This window comes from Somniosus microcephalus, chromosome 23, assembly GCF_052327205.1.
Source record: "Somniosus microcephalus isolate GS21.2 chromosome 23, FLI_Smic_1.0, whole genome shotgun sequence".
Lineage (NCBI taxonomy): Eukaryota > Metazoa > Chordata > Chondrichthyes > Squaliformes > Somniosidae > Somniosus > Somniosus microcephalus.
In genome coordinates this window covers 53,833,070-53,851,028 of record NC_141009.1, presented here as the reverse complement: position 1 = coordinate 53,851,028, position 17,959 = coordinate 53,833,070, and the positions used below count along the sequence as shown (strand labels likewise).

The window sequence follows — 17,959 nt, the reverse complement described above, 5'->3', positions numbered from 1 at the left end:
CCCAACGGCCTGTAACCTCGACAGAGGGAGAGGTTTTTAAGGAATGTTTGTAGGTCTACATTCACATTTCTATCCGTGCAGCCCAACCCCTTCATATAATGCACATAATGAGTTATGACTATTTTAATTGGACCAACAAGAGTGGCACTGGGTACCTCAAGAGCTATCCAATTAGTCCAACTCCCCTTCTCTTCCCCCTAGCCCTGGAGTTTCCTCCCCTGCAAGTATATCTCCAATTCCTTTTTGAAAGTTACTATTGAATCTGCTTCCACCGCTCTGTCACACGGTGCCTTCCAGATCATCATAACTCGCTGTGTAAAAAAACTGCTCATCTCCCCTCGGGCTCTTTTGCCAATTACCTTAAATCTGTGTCCTCTGGTTACCGACCCTTCTGCCAGTGGAAACAGTTTCTCCATATTTACTCTATAAAAAGCCTTCATGATTTTGAACGCCTCTATTAAATCTCCCCTTAACCTTCTCTGCTCCAAGGAGAACAATCCCAGCTTCTCTAATCACTCCACATAACTGAAGTCCCTCATCCCTGATATTCTGGTAAATCTTCTCTGCACCCTCTCCAAGGTCTTGACATCCTTCCTAAAGTGTGGTGCCCAGAATTGCACACAATGGGCTGGATTTTGATACTGGGGCGGGCTGGTGTCGTGTAATCCGCATTTCGTGTTAGCCACCCGATTCTACATCGATGAGGGAAAATGATGCCATTTTAACTTAATTGGCCAGTTGAGTTCCAACATGTGGGAACCCTGGCCAATGAGTTTTTCCAGTCTGAAAGTCGCCTCCGATGATGTCATCATTGCTGCTGCATTTAAGGTCTGCAACAAGCCTTGCTTCTTCTGCAGACTGCCAAGCTTTTGCCCTTGCATGTTAGAGGCACCTGCAGGAAGAATGGCCAGCCAGAGACCAAGGTCTGCACCCAGCTTTGATGACGTTGCCCTGCAGGCTTTAGTAGAGGGAGCAAGAGCAAATAAAGAGCTGCTCTTCCCTTCTTCAGGGAGGAAGAAGCCTCCCCAGCAAACCAAGCTGTGTGGCTCCAGGTGGCAGAGGAGGTCAACTCATTATCAGTAACCCGCAGAACCTGGCTTCAGTGCAGGAAGAGATTTCATGACCTGCGCACTGGAAAAGTGAGTATGAATTTCCCATCACCCTCAGTCTGATCCCCATTGCCTCTCCTCACCAGCACTCAGCTTTAGCAATCTCTTCCTCCACATCCCACTTGACACTGACATCCATGCACCCTTACCCATTCCCTCTCTCTCTATGGTCACATTCACCTAACTATTTGACTATGCAGCCCTCACACTCCCTATCACTGTGATGCAATTACAACTTACAATACACAGGGAGGACCCTTGGTCTTGCCACCTCACTCCATCTTTGTTTCCTTCGAAGCATCTATGCTATGGATTCTCTACACTCACTCCGTCATTCTCACTCAACCTCCACTTGTCTCCCTCATTGCAGGAAAAGAGAGCTCACAATAAGAGGGAAAGAGCGAGGACAGGAGGAGGGCCACCCTCAGTAGCCCACCTCACCCCCTGGCAGAATGCGGTCCTGGAGATCTTGGGAGTGGAGGACGATGCGCAAGTGGGGGACGGACAGATGGGTGCATCACAGCAAGCTGGTGACAGAATAGTTTTCCATCTCTCTCATTGACATTGCATGAGTCACTGATAATGATTCTGAAGCTCTAACGATGGACTTATGATCATTTGCAATATGCAATGTGCATGTAACCTTGGCATCACATCTCTGACTCTTTCCTTTACTCCCCCACAGGACCATCGCAAGCACGCGTCCCCACTAGCCAGTAGGAAGAGCCTGAGCATCCAGACTCCTCAGAGGAAGCTGCAACCTCTGAGGGCGCAGCATCAGCAGAATTAAACGCACCCTGCACCAGAGCAGACACTCACACCTCGGTGGGACCTTTGGGACATAGAGTAGAGTTGTCACCTGGTGTATCACAGCTCACAAGTGAGCATCAGCAGATGGCGGAGACAGGGACAGCAGTGGAGAGTCCCAGTTGGAGGGCGCAGTACTCTGCCAGCTCGGCTCAGCTGCATGTCGACCCTCTGCCTCTGGGTCCATCCAGAAGATCAGCGGTGCTGGAGTTGCAGGAACAGATGCAGGAATCTCTGGCAGGTTTTGTCTCCAGGGTCGCTGCGAGTGTGGAGCGAATGGAGGAGTCCATTGCGAACATGAGCAGAGCCTTTGTGGAGTCATTGGCGCATGAACGCATCACCATGGAAAGGATGACAACCTCCATGGAGGTGATAAGTCGCCAGAGTGCAGAAAACATGGTGAGTGTTCTGAAAAGAATGACATCTCTGGAGGAGCGATGGTCATCTATTGAACAGAGAAACCAGACCTTCATGGAAGTCTTTCTGAGTAGGACTGCCAGTGCAGATACGGGTCCCCATGGCCCCCCTGATGTGCAGCAAGGTGCTCTCAAGCCACTTGCAAGCACTGAGGGGGACCTGACCCATGAGAGGGAAGTTGGTGGCAGACATCAAGGAAGTGGGGGCTCCTCTCCAAGCGCTCACACTTCCATGCCACTGCAGAGCCTCAGTCAGAGCCCCACCAGAGTCCACACCCAACTGAGATCGGCGTCTCAACCCCTGCATAGCCGCAAGAGCAGCAGACTGTTGGCGAGCCCTCACAGGTTCGCAACCCCAGAGGACGCCCGCCAACAGTGTCGAGACAGGAGCAGGAAAGTGAGCAAGGGGCCTCCACATCTGCTGAAGCCACAGGGGAAGCACCACGTAGGAGCATGCGTAAGAGAAAGATACTGCAGAAATAGTCACAAGGGTAGTCACTTGGGTGAAATTTGATGTTTAATGTTAAAAAGCCATCAGATGGTTACTGTAAATAAAAAATCTGATGGCTACTGCTGCAGTTGTGGCGTGTGTCATTTCACGAATGGGACTTCCACATTGAGGGCTTAGGATTACTTGCAATTGTCAGTATGGTGGTCAGAGTGCTAGGAGTCCGCTGGTTATTGGCCATTGTCGATGCTCTGGTAAGAAGCTGCGAGACAAAAGTGCTTGATTGGCTAGGCTAAGCAAATCTGGCCAGGATGAGTGTGTTCCTTGCATCCCGGGCAGCAATGTGGTCTCACGCTGGCGCCTTCTGGCCTGTGCAGCTTCAGGTGGGTGAGCAGCAGCTTGGCGCTCCTGTTGTTGGTGCTGCTGTTGTTCCTGGTTCTGCTGGTGCCGCGGCTGGTCATCGTCCTCATCTGATGTCCAGAAAGGAAGGAAATAATTGGCTCCCATGCTTCTGGTAGATGCCTCAGTTGAAGAAGCGCTCAGTCAAGGTGGCGAGAGAGAGGTTTCCCAGGTGGTCACACTGGAGATGGGTGTCAGGCTCCAAACTTCCCCCAGACCTGAGACAACAAAGTCCTGCCACCTGCAAATGCTGGCTGATCAAATCTCCTCTTTAATGGTTGAGCTGCAGCTGATAGTCAGCAATCCAATTGTGCTCCCGCCAGGTTTCACCGTCGTGGTTCAGAACAGGCGTGCTTCACGTGGGAAAAGGGTTAAAATCGCAAAGGCCTATCAAAATGGCATTATAGAGGCAATTTAGTGCTTGTTAAGGGCCTTAACGGCCTATCCCGCCTCTTGGAGGCGGGACGGAGACGGGACCAGTAGACACGATTTAATGAAAATTGCTTGGAGGCGGGGTTGGGCCCGCCCGCTAGCTTTTGCAATTTTAACCCCCCACACGCCTCCAATCCCGCCTCAACAGCCCGATGAAATTCGAGCCCAATACTTCAGTTATGGCCTAACCAGTAATTTATGAAGGTTTAGCATGACTTGCTTGCTTTTATACTCTATTTCTAAAGCCATGGATCCCATATGCCTTCTTATCAGTTTGTCCTTCAAAGATTTGTGTACGTAAACCCCCCAGGTCTCACAGTTCCTGCACCCCCTTTAAAATTGTACCTTTTCGTTTATATTGCCTCTCTTCATTCTTCCTTCCAAAATGAATCACTTCATACTTCACTGCGTTAAATTTAATCTGCCATGTGTCTGTCCATTTCACCAGTCTGTCTATCTCTTCCTGAAGCCTGCTACTATCCTCCTAACCGTTTACATTTCCGAGTTTCGTGTCCTCTGCAAACTTTGAAATGATGCTCTGTATACCCAAGTCTAGGTCATTAATATAAATCAAAAGGAGCAGTGGCCCTAATACCAACCCCTGGGGAACACCACTGTATACTTCCCTCCAGTCTGTAAACAACTGTTCATCACTACTCTCTGCTTTCTGTCCCTTAGCCAATTTTGTATCCACATTTGTGCCAAGATAAACAAAAAGAAAAACACTGAAAATGCTGGAAATCTGATTTAAAAGCAAAAATTACTGGAAACCATCAGCAGATCAGGCAGCATCTGTGGAGACAGGAAGGTAGGGTTAATGCCTCTGGTGTTTGACCCTTCATGTCCCTATCTTCCTGACTCCACTGATGCTGCCTGACCTGCTAAGCGTTTCCAGCATTTTCTGTTTTTATTGCTTCAATGTAAAATTGATTCCTTCAGAGGAAGGTGAAGAAGAGAATAACAATAGTTGTGTTGAATATAATTTCTCTTGAAAACTTAAACTATTGGAAAATGTAGCCGTTCTATCTTAATCTACAAACCTTGCCCAATTGAAGAGGGAAATCTTGCAGTTTGCCGCCATTAGAATTAGCTTTGCTTCCCATTTGTTTGGTGGGTCTTTGTGCTGTCAGTGCAAGGGACTGTTCCACTTGTGAGACAGTATCAGCATAAAACACTACGGCCTAGAAATTCAGTTGCTTGTGCCACCAGTTTGCGCCCAAAGAGGCCACTCAGAGGCTTTAGCGCCACTGGCCGCAACCACCGCGATATTTAGCGGGGCGCTAATGGCGGCGTTAGCCTGTAGCGCTGCGCTACCACCGATGACGTCATAGGTGTGCGCAACGCCCCGCTACCGCCCCGAACGCCATATTAGGTCGCGGCCGCCTCTTCCGCGCCGGCCGCAAATAGCGACCGGTACACAGGGGCCTACCTGTGGTGGTAGTGGCGCGAGTTAAGGTGGAGGTGCGGCCGGCCGCTTTTTCGGCGGCCGCCTGCCCGCACCTCCGTCCCCGGCCTCCTACACCACCACCCACCCCCACCCCCCCCCCCCCCGCGGCATTGCCGGCTGTTTCCCGAGAGCCCGGCACTTCTCCTTGGTGCCGGGCTCATTTGCCGGCACTCGCGAGCGTGGATCGCGCTGTTGCAGGCACCTCCCCCTTAACAGTGGGAGGAAGGCCTGCAGTACCGCAGCGTGCCGTGCCGCAGCGGGTGGCGCTGCGGCACTTTGCGCGCCGATATTCAGTTTCAGCGCCCCAAGCGGGCGCGGGAAGCCTTGTATAGCGGCCGGCTTCCATTTAGGGCGCAGAAACTGAATATCCCGATGGCGCAAGTGGCTCCGCGCGCAGCGGTAATTCCGGCGCCCAGGCGAGCTTGGCGCCCCAAAGTGAATTTTTAGCCCTACAGGTCAGGTACAGAATTGATTAGACTCCGAATAAGGCTCTTTCTACACAGCTGCAACAGTGTCCAGTGAGGTTAGTACTGCCCAAACGGATTCAATTTGGGGCCTTTATAGCCAGCAGAGATGAGGCATTCATCCTATTATTCCAGATAAAAAGAAAAGCTGGATATCTGAAATAAAAATAAAATGTTGGAAATGCGTGACAGGCCAGTCATCATCTGAAAGAGAAGAAATAGGGTTAAAAAATTTTGAGGAATCCTTCATCAGAACTGGGCTGAATTCTGTGGCGTGCCCAAGAAATGGAAGGACAGTGCTCTTAACCATTGTCCCTTGTTTGTTTCCTAGTAAGTTGTGTCAGACTTGGCTCAGTGGCAGCACTCTCGCCTGAGTCAGAAGGTTGGGGGTTCAAGCCCCACTCCAGAGACTTGAGCACAAAATCTAGGCTGACACTCCAGTGCAGTGCTGAGGGAGCGCTGTACCATTAGAGGTGCCGTCTTTTGGATGAGGTATTAAACCGAGGACCCATCTGCCCACTCAGGTGGACGTAAAAGATTCAATGGTACTTTTCAAAGAAGCGCAGGGACATCTGGTGTCCTGGCCAACATTTATCCCTCAACCAATACTACTAAAAGTAGATTATCTGGTCCTTGATGTATGCAAATTGGCATACATTTCCTTACATTATAACAGTGACTGGCTGTTGGAGAAGCCAGTATTGTCTAGTGTCTGATTAAGTACAGGAGGTACAAGGGGATATTGTACAAACTACAATACCTTATTTATTGTACATTGTGAAGTGCTTTGGGATGTCCTGAGGTCATGAAAGGTGCTATGTAATTGAAAGTTCGTTCTTTCTATGTTAGGAGAGAAATATCAGCAAAGTAAATTACCTGATTGAGAGCGCAAGGTTTGTGGGTCCATTGCTCTTAATCTGTTAGTTACTGTAGCTGGTGATATATTACCCTTTAATATTCATGTTCAGCCATCGGAGTAATAAAGGAAAGCCAGCGGGGGGTTGTCACAGTCTAGTTGGAGTGGGTGCCTAATATCTGCACTAGTGGGATACTCCTGCAATAGTTAATTGCAGGAATTTGAGTAAAGCCTGTTGAAATTTATTTTCACTCCACTTTTTCAACCAGTTCCCTGGTCTACTTGCACCACATGAATAACGCATTGAATGAGCGACTAGAAGGGGATTAAATTAGTGGGAGCGAGAGAATTTTTTCCCCTCTACTTTCCCCCGCCCCAGCCCACCTTTGCTTATTTTGGCAGAGTGCCAGATCTCTCTACTCAGTGTCTCAACCAGTTTGAGATTGCAGCAGACTGTGGGAATGAATGCATCCCTTAATGTCACAGTGCCATGTGTTGCTGCTTCAATGTATGTGCCACCTAATTAAAGAGTATGAAACTTAATGAAAATACAGTGTACAGTGAAAACAGAAAATGCTGCAAATGTACAGTGAACCTTGGGTGTAACACTTCAGCAGAACACTTCATGTGATTTACATGTGAGACATTAACCTGCCTCAACTCTTTTTTAAATGGTGACCAATCTCCTGTGCAATTAGAATCTTACAGCACAGGAGGCCATTCGCCCCATCGCGCCTGTGCCAGCTATTTGAAAGAGCTGTCCAATTAACCCTACTCTTCCACACTTTCCCCATAGCCTTGCAGTTTTTTTCCTTTTCCAGTATATATCCAGTTACCTTTTAAAAGTTGCAGTTGAATCTGCCTCCATCACCCTTTCAGGCAGCGTATTCCAGATCACCATAACTTGCTGTGTAAAAATTTCTCTTCATCTCCCCTCTTTTTGCCCATTATCTGAAATCTGTGTCCTCTGATTACTGACCCTCCTGCCAGTGGAAACAGTTTTTCCTTATTTACTATCTCAAAACCCTTTATCACTTTAAACACCTTTATTAAATCTGGCACTTTCTCACTTTATTTCACTCGTGTAGTTTAGATATGTCACAAATGTGTTAATGAAATTTCTTAGATAGATAGTGTGCTACACAGTACACGGATTGTATAGAAAGTAAACATGATCGTATACTTGAGAGCACCAGCGTAAACTGTGCTGGGGTTGGAAGGTCCAGTGATTGCGAGCAGGGCAGCCTGTTTGGGCATTGGACAGACCAGTATTGTCGAATGTCTGATACACACATGAGGCACAAGGGAATGACGCATGTCTCCTGTACAAACTGCAATAGCTTGTGTGACTGTACATCACATGTTAAATGTGCCTTCTACACTGTTCTGTAACTTCACAATAAGAAACCAGTTTGAACAGGAACAGAGCCCTTCATACAGTACAGTACTAAAGGGATGATGATAGATGATACTGAAGATGCAATAAACAGTTTTTTTTGCCCATTGTTGACTTTTATAAAATGTTCAAAAGTTGCAAGTTTGCTGTATTGATTTTCACCTCTTTCTGTCCCATCAGCTGGAACCTGCCCCAGAAAACAGGACTGCACACTTCAACGGCGGAATTCTTGCACACCTGGATTGGATAGCTGTGGGTCATGTCTCCGTCCGTTTGTTGAAGACGAGAAAGGAAATTGTGTAGAGAAGCCCATCCTACAGTACAGTATGTAATGAAAAAGTTTGAGTTCTGTCTTTGTTAGGGTCCTTTGAATCTACCCTGAGCAAAAGATTCAGGGGCCCGTGGAAAGGATGTTTACATTATATGTGTGTTTTTCCTTTGCCTTCGTTCTATTTCAGTATTCCACGAGCGGGGCACTGTGCGTGGCGATGACGTCATCGCCGGAGGCGCAGCGCCGCGGGGCACTACCGGCTACCGCCGCTGCTAACCTCCTGCTGAATTTTGCGGGAGACGTTAGCGGTGCCGCGCCCAGCGTTGGTTGCTTTGCGCCCCGTTAGCGCCAAGCAACCAAATTTTGCCCCCTAGACTTTTAAAGGAAAATATGCAACTCTGGTGTAATGCTTGTTTTTTCAAATGATATCCCAGTAGGAAAATGCAGATCGAATGTGCCTTTTTTATCCAGAATTGCTTCTGGAACTTTGTTTGCTTCGCTAGATATATTAAAACGTGGGTGTTAAAAGGACTACTGCTAAGATGGTGACTCAGGTAGTGTTAAACTGTACTGCAATGCAACACTCACATTTTGGCCTTGTATCACCTGTTGTCTGCGTGGGTGGAAAAATCGAATTCTTTCCTCAGTGAGGTGTGTCTGTTTGCTGTATAATTTGTCTGGAGCTTTCAGCACTAATCTTGCTGCGCAATTCATTATGTTCCTGGACTTCTCAAACTCATTCTGAATGTGAATGGAATTTAGTTACTTTGCCATCGTACAGCACAGTTTGTGCTTTTAGCCCTGTACTGGTGCAAAGCAGCAATGATGTACTAGTCAGGATACAAGTCCCTAAAAAAAAACAACTCCCATCCATTCTTTAGTTACAGGTGATCTCTGTGGTGCTCAGAGACAAAAACATCTGGTTTTTTTTAATTGTTTCTTTCAGTAAGTGTTTCTCTGCCTGTCTTTTATTCTTTAATCCATTCTGTCTCTGTATTTCTATTTTGCTCCCATTATTTTTCTGTTTCTCTTTATGTTCCTCTTTACTGTCACTCTGTTTGCCCCCCCCGCCGTTGCCTCTCCATTCCCCCTTCTATATACCGCCTCACTCCCAGACTCCCCCTGCCCTTCCCCTCGCCGACTCCCCATCTCTCTCGCCGACTCCCCATCTCTCTCGCCGACTCCCCATCTCTCTCGCCGACTCCCCATCTCTCTCCCCGACTCCCCATCTCTCTCCCCGACTCCCCATCTCTCTCGCCGACCACCCCCCCGCTCTCTCCCCGACTTTCCACGCTCTCTTGCTCGCCCCAAACCCCCCTCCTCTCTCTCCCTCTCACGCTCTTACCCCGACCCCCTCTCTCCTGACCCCCCCTCTCTCTGTCTCTCTCTCTCTCTCTCTCCCTGACCCTCTCTCTCTCTCTCCCCACCCCCCCCCCCACCCCTTCTCTCTCTCTCTCTCTGCCCCTCTTTCTTTCTCTCTCTCTCTCGTCTTATTGGCTTTACAGGAGCTGATGAGAATTGGATGATGGGGAAAAAGGCTTGAGCACGGTGGAATTGAGAAGGTTTAAACTTGAGTTTGGTCTTTAGCATGGACAGTATGGAGGTTGGGGGTGAGTAGCAGTGAGTGGGGAGGTCAGGTGCATGAGAATTGGACCTCAGTAACACCATGAGGTATAATCATTAATGTTCACAAGTGGCACAAGCTAATCAAATCTGCTGGACTTGGTGAAGAAATCTTAATTTATATAGATACTAAATGAATCTATGAATTATGGTAATATTCTAAACTGTTAAGTAAACAAAATATATGTATCAACAAAAAAGAGAGATTTTGGGGGGTGGGGTCCCTGTTGTCTGGTTGATTCTTCGAAGCAGTTTCCGGGTAGGAGGGTAGTATAAATGGAGCTCTGCTCTTCACTGAGCCAACAATCCCGGGAAGCTGTTTCATGTCCAATGGAAATTCCTGTCAGCTCCAGGAGTCACAGGCGATTGTCGAACTGATCCTAAATTAATAAAAAATAGATTCACTGGGAACCAAGCTGCTCTTCCATCCGGCTATTTAAACTAATCAGCTGCTCCATGCAAATCCCCTGCTCGTTTTCATTCCTTGTCAGTAACACAGGCAATGATGACAACACTGTGATACCCTGAATAACCAGCTTTATGTAGCACAGACCTCTGGCATACTGGGACAAATTGCATGTTATGGTGCATTGACTGTAATTGTGGAAAATATCTGTTTTGGTTACAGCTGTTCAATTATTTACTTCAGTTAAAGAATGGTGTGTGATGAATTGGAGAACGGTGATTGAAGTTTCAAGGTACAATTAGGAAAATATAATAGATTTGTTCAGTTCAATATGAGACATATGTCATCCCCTGTAACTCTGAAATTACATTGTTAATATATAACATAGTCGAGCATGATTGTTCTGCAACAATGCTAAGCAACAGCAGAGAATGTGGAAGTATTACAGCCAACCCTGATCATGTCACCATCCAGCATCTATGCATTGACTTCTTTCATTGGGGTTCACTGGATATTGATCAGCAGTGAGAGCCCGGGTTGATTTATTTTTCCGTGCTTGAGGCTGGGGATACTAAGACCAATTGCAGTTTCCTCATTATTGCCTACTGTTAAGATCAGCTAGGGCTCACTGCTGTACCCTGCGCAGCATTTATATCTTCTGTTTAGAATTTGTTTCCCAATCAGGTCTTCCCTTTATGGCCTAATGGTGCTCCCCGAGTGGACCTTATCTCCTACAGTCCAGAAGTCTTGGGCATATTTGCACAAGTGCGCAGTTGAGACATGGAGAATTTTCCCACTTGCATAGTGAATTTAATGTTGTCTCTTGCACAACCCTTGATATGGAGTATATAACCATACAGAAGCAATGAATATCCTTCTTGACAATTACATTGGAACAAAAATCTGCCAGTACTAAAAATCTATAGTTTTTAAAAATTTGTTCATGGGATGTGGGCGTCGCTGGCAAGACCAGCATTTATTGCCCATCCCTAATTGCCCTTGAGAAGGTGGTGGTGAGCCGCCGCCTTGAACTGCTGCAGTCCATGTGGTGAAGTTACTTCCATAGTGCTGTCGGTTGCCATGGTCCTAAGCTCTGGAATTCCCTGCCTGAAGCTGTCTGCCTCGCTACCTCTCTCCTCCTTTAAGACGCTCCTTAAAGCCTACCTCTTTGACCAAGCTTTTGGTCATCTGCCCTAATTTATCCTTATGTGGATCGGTGTCAAATTTTTTGTCTTAAAATACTCCTGTGCAGCGCATTTTACTACGTTAAAGGTGCTATATAAATACAAGTTGTTGTTGTTGTTGTTGTTAAGGAGGGAGTTCAAGAATTTTGACCCAGTGACGATGAAGGAATGGCGATATATTTCCAAGACAGGATAGCGTGTGACTTGGAGGGGAACTTGGAGGTGATGGTGTTCCCATGCGCCTGCTGCCCTTGTCCTTCTAGGTGGTAGAGGTCGTCGGTTTGGCAATTTGCTGCAGTGCATCTTGTAGATGGTACACACTGCAGCCATGGTGCACCGGTGGTGGAGGGAGTGAATTACTTAGGATTACATCGGATATACGGCACAGAAACAGGCCATTCGGCCCAACCAGTCCATGCTGGTGTTTATGCTCCACTCGAGCCTCCTCCCGTCTTTCCTCATCTAACTCTATCAGCGTAACCCTCTATTCCCTTCTTCCCTCATTTGCTTATATAGCCTTCCCCTTAAATGCATCTGTACTATTCGCTTCAACCACTCCCTGTGGTAGCGAGTTCCACATTCTCACCACTCTCTCGGTAAAGAAGTTTCTTCTGAATTCCCGATTGGATTTCTTGGTGAATATCTTATATTGATGACCTCTAGTTATGCTCTTCCCCACAAGTGGAAACACTCTCTCCTTGTCTACTCTATCAAAACCTTTCACAATTTTAAAGACCTCTATTAGGTCACCCCTCAGCCTTCTCTTTTCAAGAGAAAAGAGACCCAGCCTGTTCATCCTTTCCTGATAGGTATAACCTTGCATTTCTGGTATCATCCTTGTAAATCTTCTCTGCACCCTCTCCAGTGCCTCTATATCCATTTTATGATATGGCAACCAGAATTGTACACAATACTCTAAGTGTGGTCTAACCAAAGTTCGATACAGGTTTAGCATAACTTCTCTACTTTTCAATTCTATCCCTCTAGAAATAAAGTCGAGTGCTTGGTTTGCTTTTTTTATGGCCTTGTTTACCTGCGTCGCTACTTTTAGTGATTTGTGTATTTTTACTCCGAGATTCCTTTGCTCTTCTACCCCATTTAGATTCTTGTTTTTCAAGAAATATATGACCTCACTATTTTTCTTACCAAAACTTAATACCTCACATTTATCTGTGTTGAAATTCATTTGCCAATTATATAATTAAAAAAATACTGTTAATAACAGTGGGGAAGACTGCCTCTGTGCGACCAGTGCAGTGAAACATGTCCTTTGCAAAATGGCTTTACAATGTTGCTGCAGCTGCCACTGAGGGAATTCTCCCCCATTTTTACACTGAATCGATGGGGTCTATTTTGACCTTTTTGCGACTTTGAGGCCCTGGCCCTCATTTAAACCTGGCAGGCGAGCTATTTGACGTCCCAGATGGAGGCCTCATGATTGGGCCAGGGCGGCCCCAGCAAGGTAAGTTGTGGGGTGGGGGGGAGGGGTCGTGATCGTGGAGGGTGGGGGTCCTGGGGAGGCAGCGGCCCAGATTATTTTTGTGGGCCCCGGAGGAGGACTCATGAAAAATAACTCGAGACTTACTTTTGGAGGCCTCTGGTTCCATTGCTGCGCAGGCTCCGATCAGTTCCGACCTAAAATGATATTCGGGGTCCTATTTACATCAAAATAGACGGTCGCTTTGGATACCTGGCAGTAGGCCCCTTTCAAAATGGATGCTGGCCGCATCGCCTGTGTTAATGGAACGGTAAGGCTGCCAATTCCAGAGGTGAGATGAGAGTGACTGCCTTGACATCAAGGCAGCATTTGACCGAGTGTGGCATCAAGGAGCCCTTGTAAAACTGAAGTCAATGGGAATCGGGGGGGAAAACGTTCCACTGGCTGGAGTCATACCTAGCACAAAGGAAAATGGTTGTGGTGGTTGAAGGTCAATCATCACAGCCCCAGGACATCGCTGCAGGAGTTCCTCAGGGCAGTGTCCTAGGCCCAACCATCTTCAGCTGCTTCATCAATGGCCTTCCCTCCAACATAAGGTCAGAAATGGGGATGTTCGCTGATGACTGCATAGTGTTCAGCGCCATTCACAACTCCTCAGATAATGAAGCGGTCCATGCCCGCATGCAACAAGACCTGGACGACATTCAGGCTTCGGCTGACAATTGGCAGGTAACATTCGCGCCACACAAGTGCCAGGCAATGACTATCTCCAACAAACGAGAGTCTAACCACCTACCCATGACATTCAACGACATTACCATCGCCGAATCCCCCACCATCAACATCCTGGGGGTCACCAATGACCAGAAACTTAACTGGACCCGAAACATAAATACTGTGGCAACAAGAGCAAGTCAGAGGCTAGGTATTCTGCGGCGAGTGTCTCACCTCCTGACTCCTCAAAACCTTTCCACCATCTACAAGGCACAAGTAAGGAGTGTGATGGAATACTTTCCACTTGCCTGGATGAGTGCAGCTCCAACAACACTCAAGAAGCTCAACACCATCCAGGACAAAGCAGCCACTTGATTGGCACCCCATCCACTATCTTAAACATTCACTTCCTCCACCACCAGCGTACCGTGGCTGCAGTGTGTACCATCTACAAGATGCACTGCAGCAACTCGCCAAGGCTTCTTTGGCAGCTCCTCCCAAACCCGCGACCTCTTCCACTTAGTAGGACAAGAGCAGCAGGCGCATGGGAACCCCACCACCTCCAAGTTCCCCTCCAAGTCACACACCATCCTGACGTAGAAGTATATCGCCGATCCTTCATCGTCGCTGGGTCAAAATCCTGGAACTCCCTCCCAAACAGCACTGTGGGAGCACCATCACCACACGGACTGCAGCGGTTCAAGAAGGCGGTTCACCACCACCTTCTGAAGGGCAATTAAGGATGGGCAATCAATGCTGGCCTTGCCAGCGACGCCCACATCCCGTAAACGAATAAAAAAACATTTTGAGGTCATTACGCCCCCGTTATGATTTGAGCTTCAGTGAACATAATGGAGCTAGGATTTTTTCTAAACCATTGTTTAAGATGGTGGATGGGATGCCAATCAAGTGGGCTGCTTTGTCCTGGATGGTGTCGAACTTCTTGAGTGTTGTTGGAGCTGCACTCATCCAGGCAAGTGAAGAGTATTCCATCACACTCCTTACTTGTGCCTTATACAGGAAACTTTGTGCTATCCGGCACCGACGGGACCGAGCTGTTGCCGTTCCCTCAAAACTGCCGGACACACCAGCGTTAATGTTGAAGCATACGGAGCTTTTCATCTCCGTATCTGACAACAAACACTGTTGCTTAGCAACAGCTTCTAAACAGTCGGCCCGTACCTTGGAAGCGTCTCTGTAGCTTAGCAACAGCTTCAGAGAGACTTTGCAGAGCCTGACTGTTGGAAAAAAAAGCCACGAGAAGAAAAAAAACCTAACAAAACGGCTCCTGATTTTTGCCGGTGGCTCGAGCTTGCTGGACATTTAGCCTCCGGATAACACAAAGTTTCCTGTAGACGGTGGAAAGGCTTTGGGGAGTCAGATGAGACACTCGCCGCAGAATACCCAGCCTTCGAACTGCTCTTGTAGGCACAGATATAAAATTCTTGAGTATCCCGTGGAATTTGTCACCCTTATTTCATGTTGTCCTGATTTAGTAATGCTGTTATGACATTGCTGATGTCTAAAGTGTAAGAGTAACAGCTGTTGTTACTTTTAATCGTAACACAGTGTTGCCTGCTATTCAGTCCTCCCACCACTTGTGGCACTGTGACCGAGCAGCTCAGGTCCAACCACCATTGCCTTGTTACATCATATGCAGCTGAAAGACACAGCAGGGGAAACAGTGTGTGTGCGTGTATACCTGTTATTGTCTATGTGAGGAGAAAGGCTGTAATGGGTGAATTATCCTTCATAAGAATGTTTTCAGATTTATGCTCAATCTGTGGAATTATTTATGCCATTGTGAATTCTCCCTGTAAAACTTTTTGCATTAGTGTATTGTATCTGAACTGGAGAATTAAACCATTTTTCATCTGATTAGACATCAATTAGAAATAAAATGTTCTGTTTCATCTGTTTAAGATAACTGCTTTATAAGTGACATTTCTGTTAACTCCTTTGATGCAAAAAAAATTTGACAAACTTAGCAATTCTTAATTTATGTTTATCTATAAATAGCAATGGAAAAGCCAGTGTTAAAATACCGCATCAAATTTCCTGGAAAATATGAACACTTCAAAAGAGTGTATCAAATGTACAAATGAATATAATAAAACAAACAGAGATGCTGGAAATACTCAGCAGGTCAGGCAGCATCTGTGGAGAGAGAAACAGAGTTAACGTTTCAGGTCAATGACCTTTCGTCCGAACTGGAAAAAGTTAGAGATGTAACAGGTTTTAAGCAAGTGCAGAGGCAGGAAAAGGGGGAGGGGAGGAAAGAACAAAAGGGAGGAAGGTCTGTGATAGGCTGGAAGGCTGGAGAGATTAAATGACAAAAGGGATGATGATGCAAGGCGAAAGGAGATGGTAATGGAACAAGTAAAGAAAAAAAAGCTAGGTCTAGAGGAGGTGTAAATGGGAATGGCAGAAAAATCAACAGCTGCCGTCTGAAAAAATGGGGGCAGAGGTTAGGACCTGAAATTGTTGAAAACAATGTTGAGTCCGGAAGGCTGTAAAGTGCCTCGAGCTTACATTGAACTTCATTGGAACAGTGTAAGAGGCCAAGGACAGAGAAGTCAGAGTAGGAGTGGAGTGGAGAGGAGAATTAAAGTGACAGGAAGCTCAGGATCACACTTGCGGACTGAACGGAGGTGTTCCACAAAGCGTCACCCAATCTGCATTTGGTCTCCCCAATGTAGAGGAGACCGCATCGTGAGCAGCGAATACAGTATACTAGATTGAAAGAAGTACAAGTAAATCGCTGTTTCACCTTTGATGCCTAACCTGCTGAGATTTCCAGCATTTTCTGTTTTTATTTCAGATTTCCAGTATCCGCAGTATTTTTCTTTTATAATCAAACAAACCATTTCTTTCACATCAAAGGAATAACACCAAATTATATCAAGAAGACAAACCACTTTGAATTTTTAAGTAATCAAAGCAGGCAATTTAGACTCTGTCACAATACTACATGGCACCGTAAAATACTGAGGAGACCTCTATGTGAAGAATAGTTACAATTTCTCAAATTAAAATCTGACCCTATTACATTTTGGTCATGGAATGATAAATAGCAGCTCAGCGATTCCGAATGTTGAACTTCATTGTGTTAGAGTTGTACTGGTCTCGCTAGACGTACTCTTATCCAGTCAGCTAAACACTTATTCAAATAACTCCTCGAGAAACAGGGTGCGGTTTTGAATAAAATTGTGAAACTGTAAACAAAGACAAAGTATGTTTTGTACACAGAGCTGAGTACTATACATTAGATGTTACATAAGATACAAACATGTTTATGAAAACAGAATAGACTAATTGTATAAGTAAATAGCACTGAAGCTAAACCTTGGTAGCTAACAACTAATAAACTTCTATGGACAAAGTATTGTCAAAATACCATACCAACAAGGTTGTTATCATGTTACTAAACAAGGATACTCACAGACATTGCGTCTTGCCTAGCATATAAGGAAGGATTGAGGATGGCTGCTTCGTGTGGCTTTGTTCACAACTCAACAAAACCTCCCTGGAATACTACTTCCGGGGCAGACAGGAAGAAGGTCAAATAACACACTGCTATACAATAACTACCACTAGAGGGTGCTATCTGCATGTAATAAGTCCAGAACAAGAGTAATGGGTTCTTTCCTACTGGTTGAATGGAAAACCACTGAAGTTGGTCATTTATTCAATGCTGTACAATTGAACTGGAGAACCTATCAAAGCTGGTCAGTTAAGACCAGATGCCATTGTAATGATTTAATGTTTCATTGATATTCTAGTTCTTCCCTCCCAAAATAACTACACATTACATTGTACTAGTCTGTAAAAACTTACTCAAGTTATAAAAGTTGTCTTTTGTCCAACTTGGATTAAGTATATTATAGTTGACGTCTCTTTTATTTGGTAAAGTGGCTCAGGGCGTGATTAAGAAGGTGTCCAATAGCTTCTGTATGCATTTTTTTCAGAAAGGGGCTGAGTGCTCCCCCAAGGGAGCTGACTCATCATCAGTCAGTAGCTGACTCATACATAAAATCATAGAAAGTTACAGCACGGAAGGAGGCCATTTCGGCCCATCGTGTCCGTGCCGGCCAACAACGAGCTATCCAGCCTAATCCCACTTCCCAGCTCTTGGTCCGTAGCCCTGCAGGTTAAAGCATCCCAATTGCACATCCAAGTTCTTTTTAAATGTGGTTAGGGTTTCTGCCTCTACCACCCTTTCAGGCAGTGAGTTCCAGACCCCCACAACCCTCTGGGTGAAGAAATTTCCCCCCAATCCCCTCTAAACCTTCCCCCAATTACTCTAAATCTGTGCCCCCTGGTTTTTGACCCCCCTGCTAAGCAAAATAGGTTCTTTCTCTCCACTTTATCTAGGCCCCTCATAATTTTATACACCTTAATAAGGTCTCCCCTCAGCCTCCTCTGTTCCAAGGAAAACAAACCCAGCCTATCCAGTCTTTCCTCATAGCTAAGATTCTCTACTCCCGGCAACATCCTTGTAAATCTCCTCTGTACCCTCTCTAGTGCAATCACATCTTTCCTGTAATGT

The 17,959-nt window shown here is 46.2% G+C and overlaps 1 protein-coding gene across 1 annotated transcript in view; it reads left to right on the top strand.

Moving 5' to 3' along the window:
• Positions 1–17,959, top strand: part of LOC147101855 (neural proliferation differentiation and control protein 1-like) — a 252,175-nt gene that overhangs the window by 127,446 nt on the left and 106,770 nt on the right. Inside the window, exon 2 of the mRNA XM_085965849.1 lies at positions 7,955–8,098. Coding sequence (XP_085821975.1) covers positions 7,955–8,098 — 144 coding nt within the window. The remainder of the gene's footprint in view (positions 1–7,954; positions 8,099–17,959) is intronic.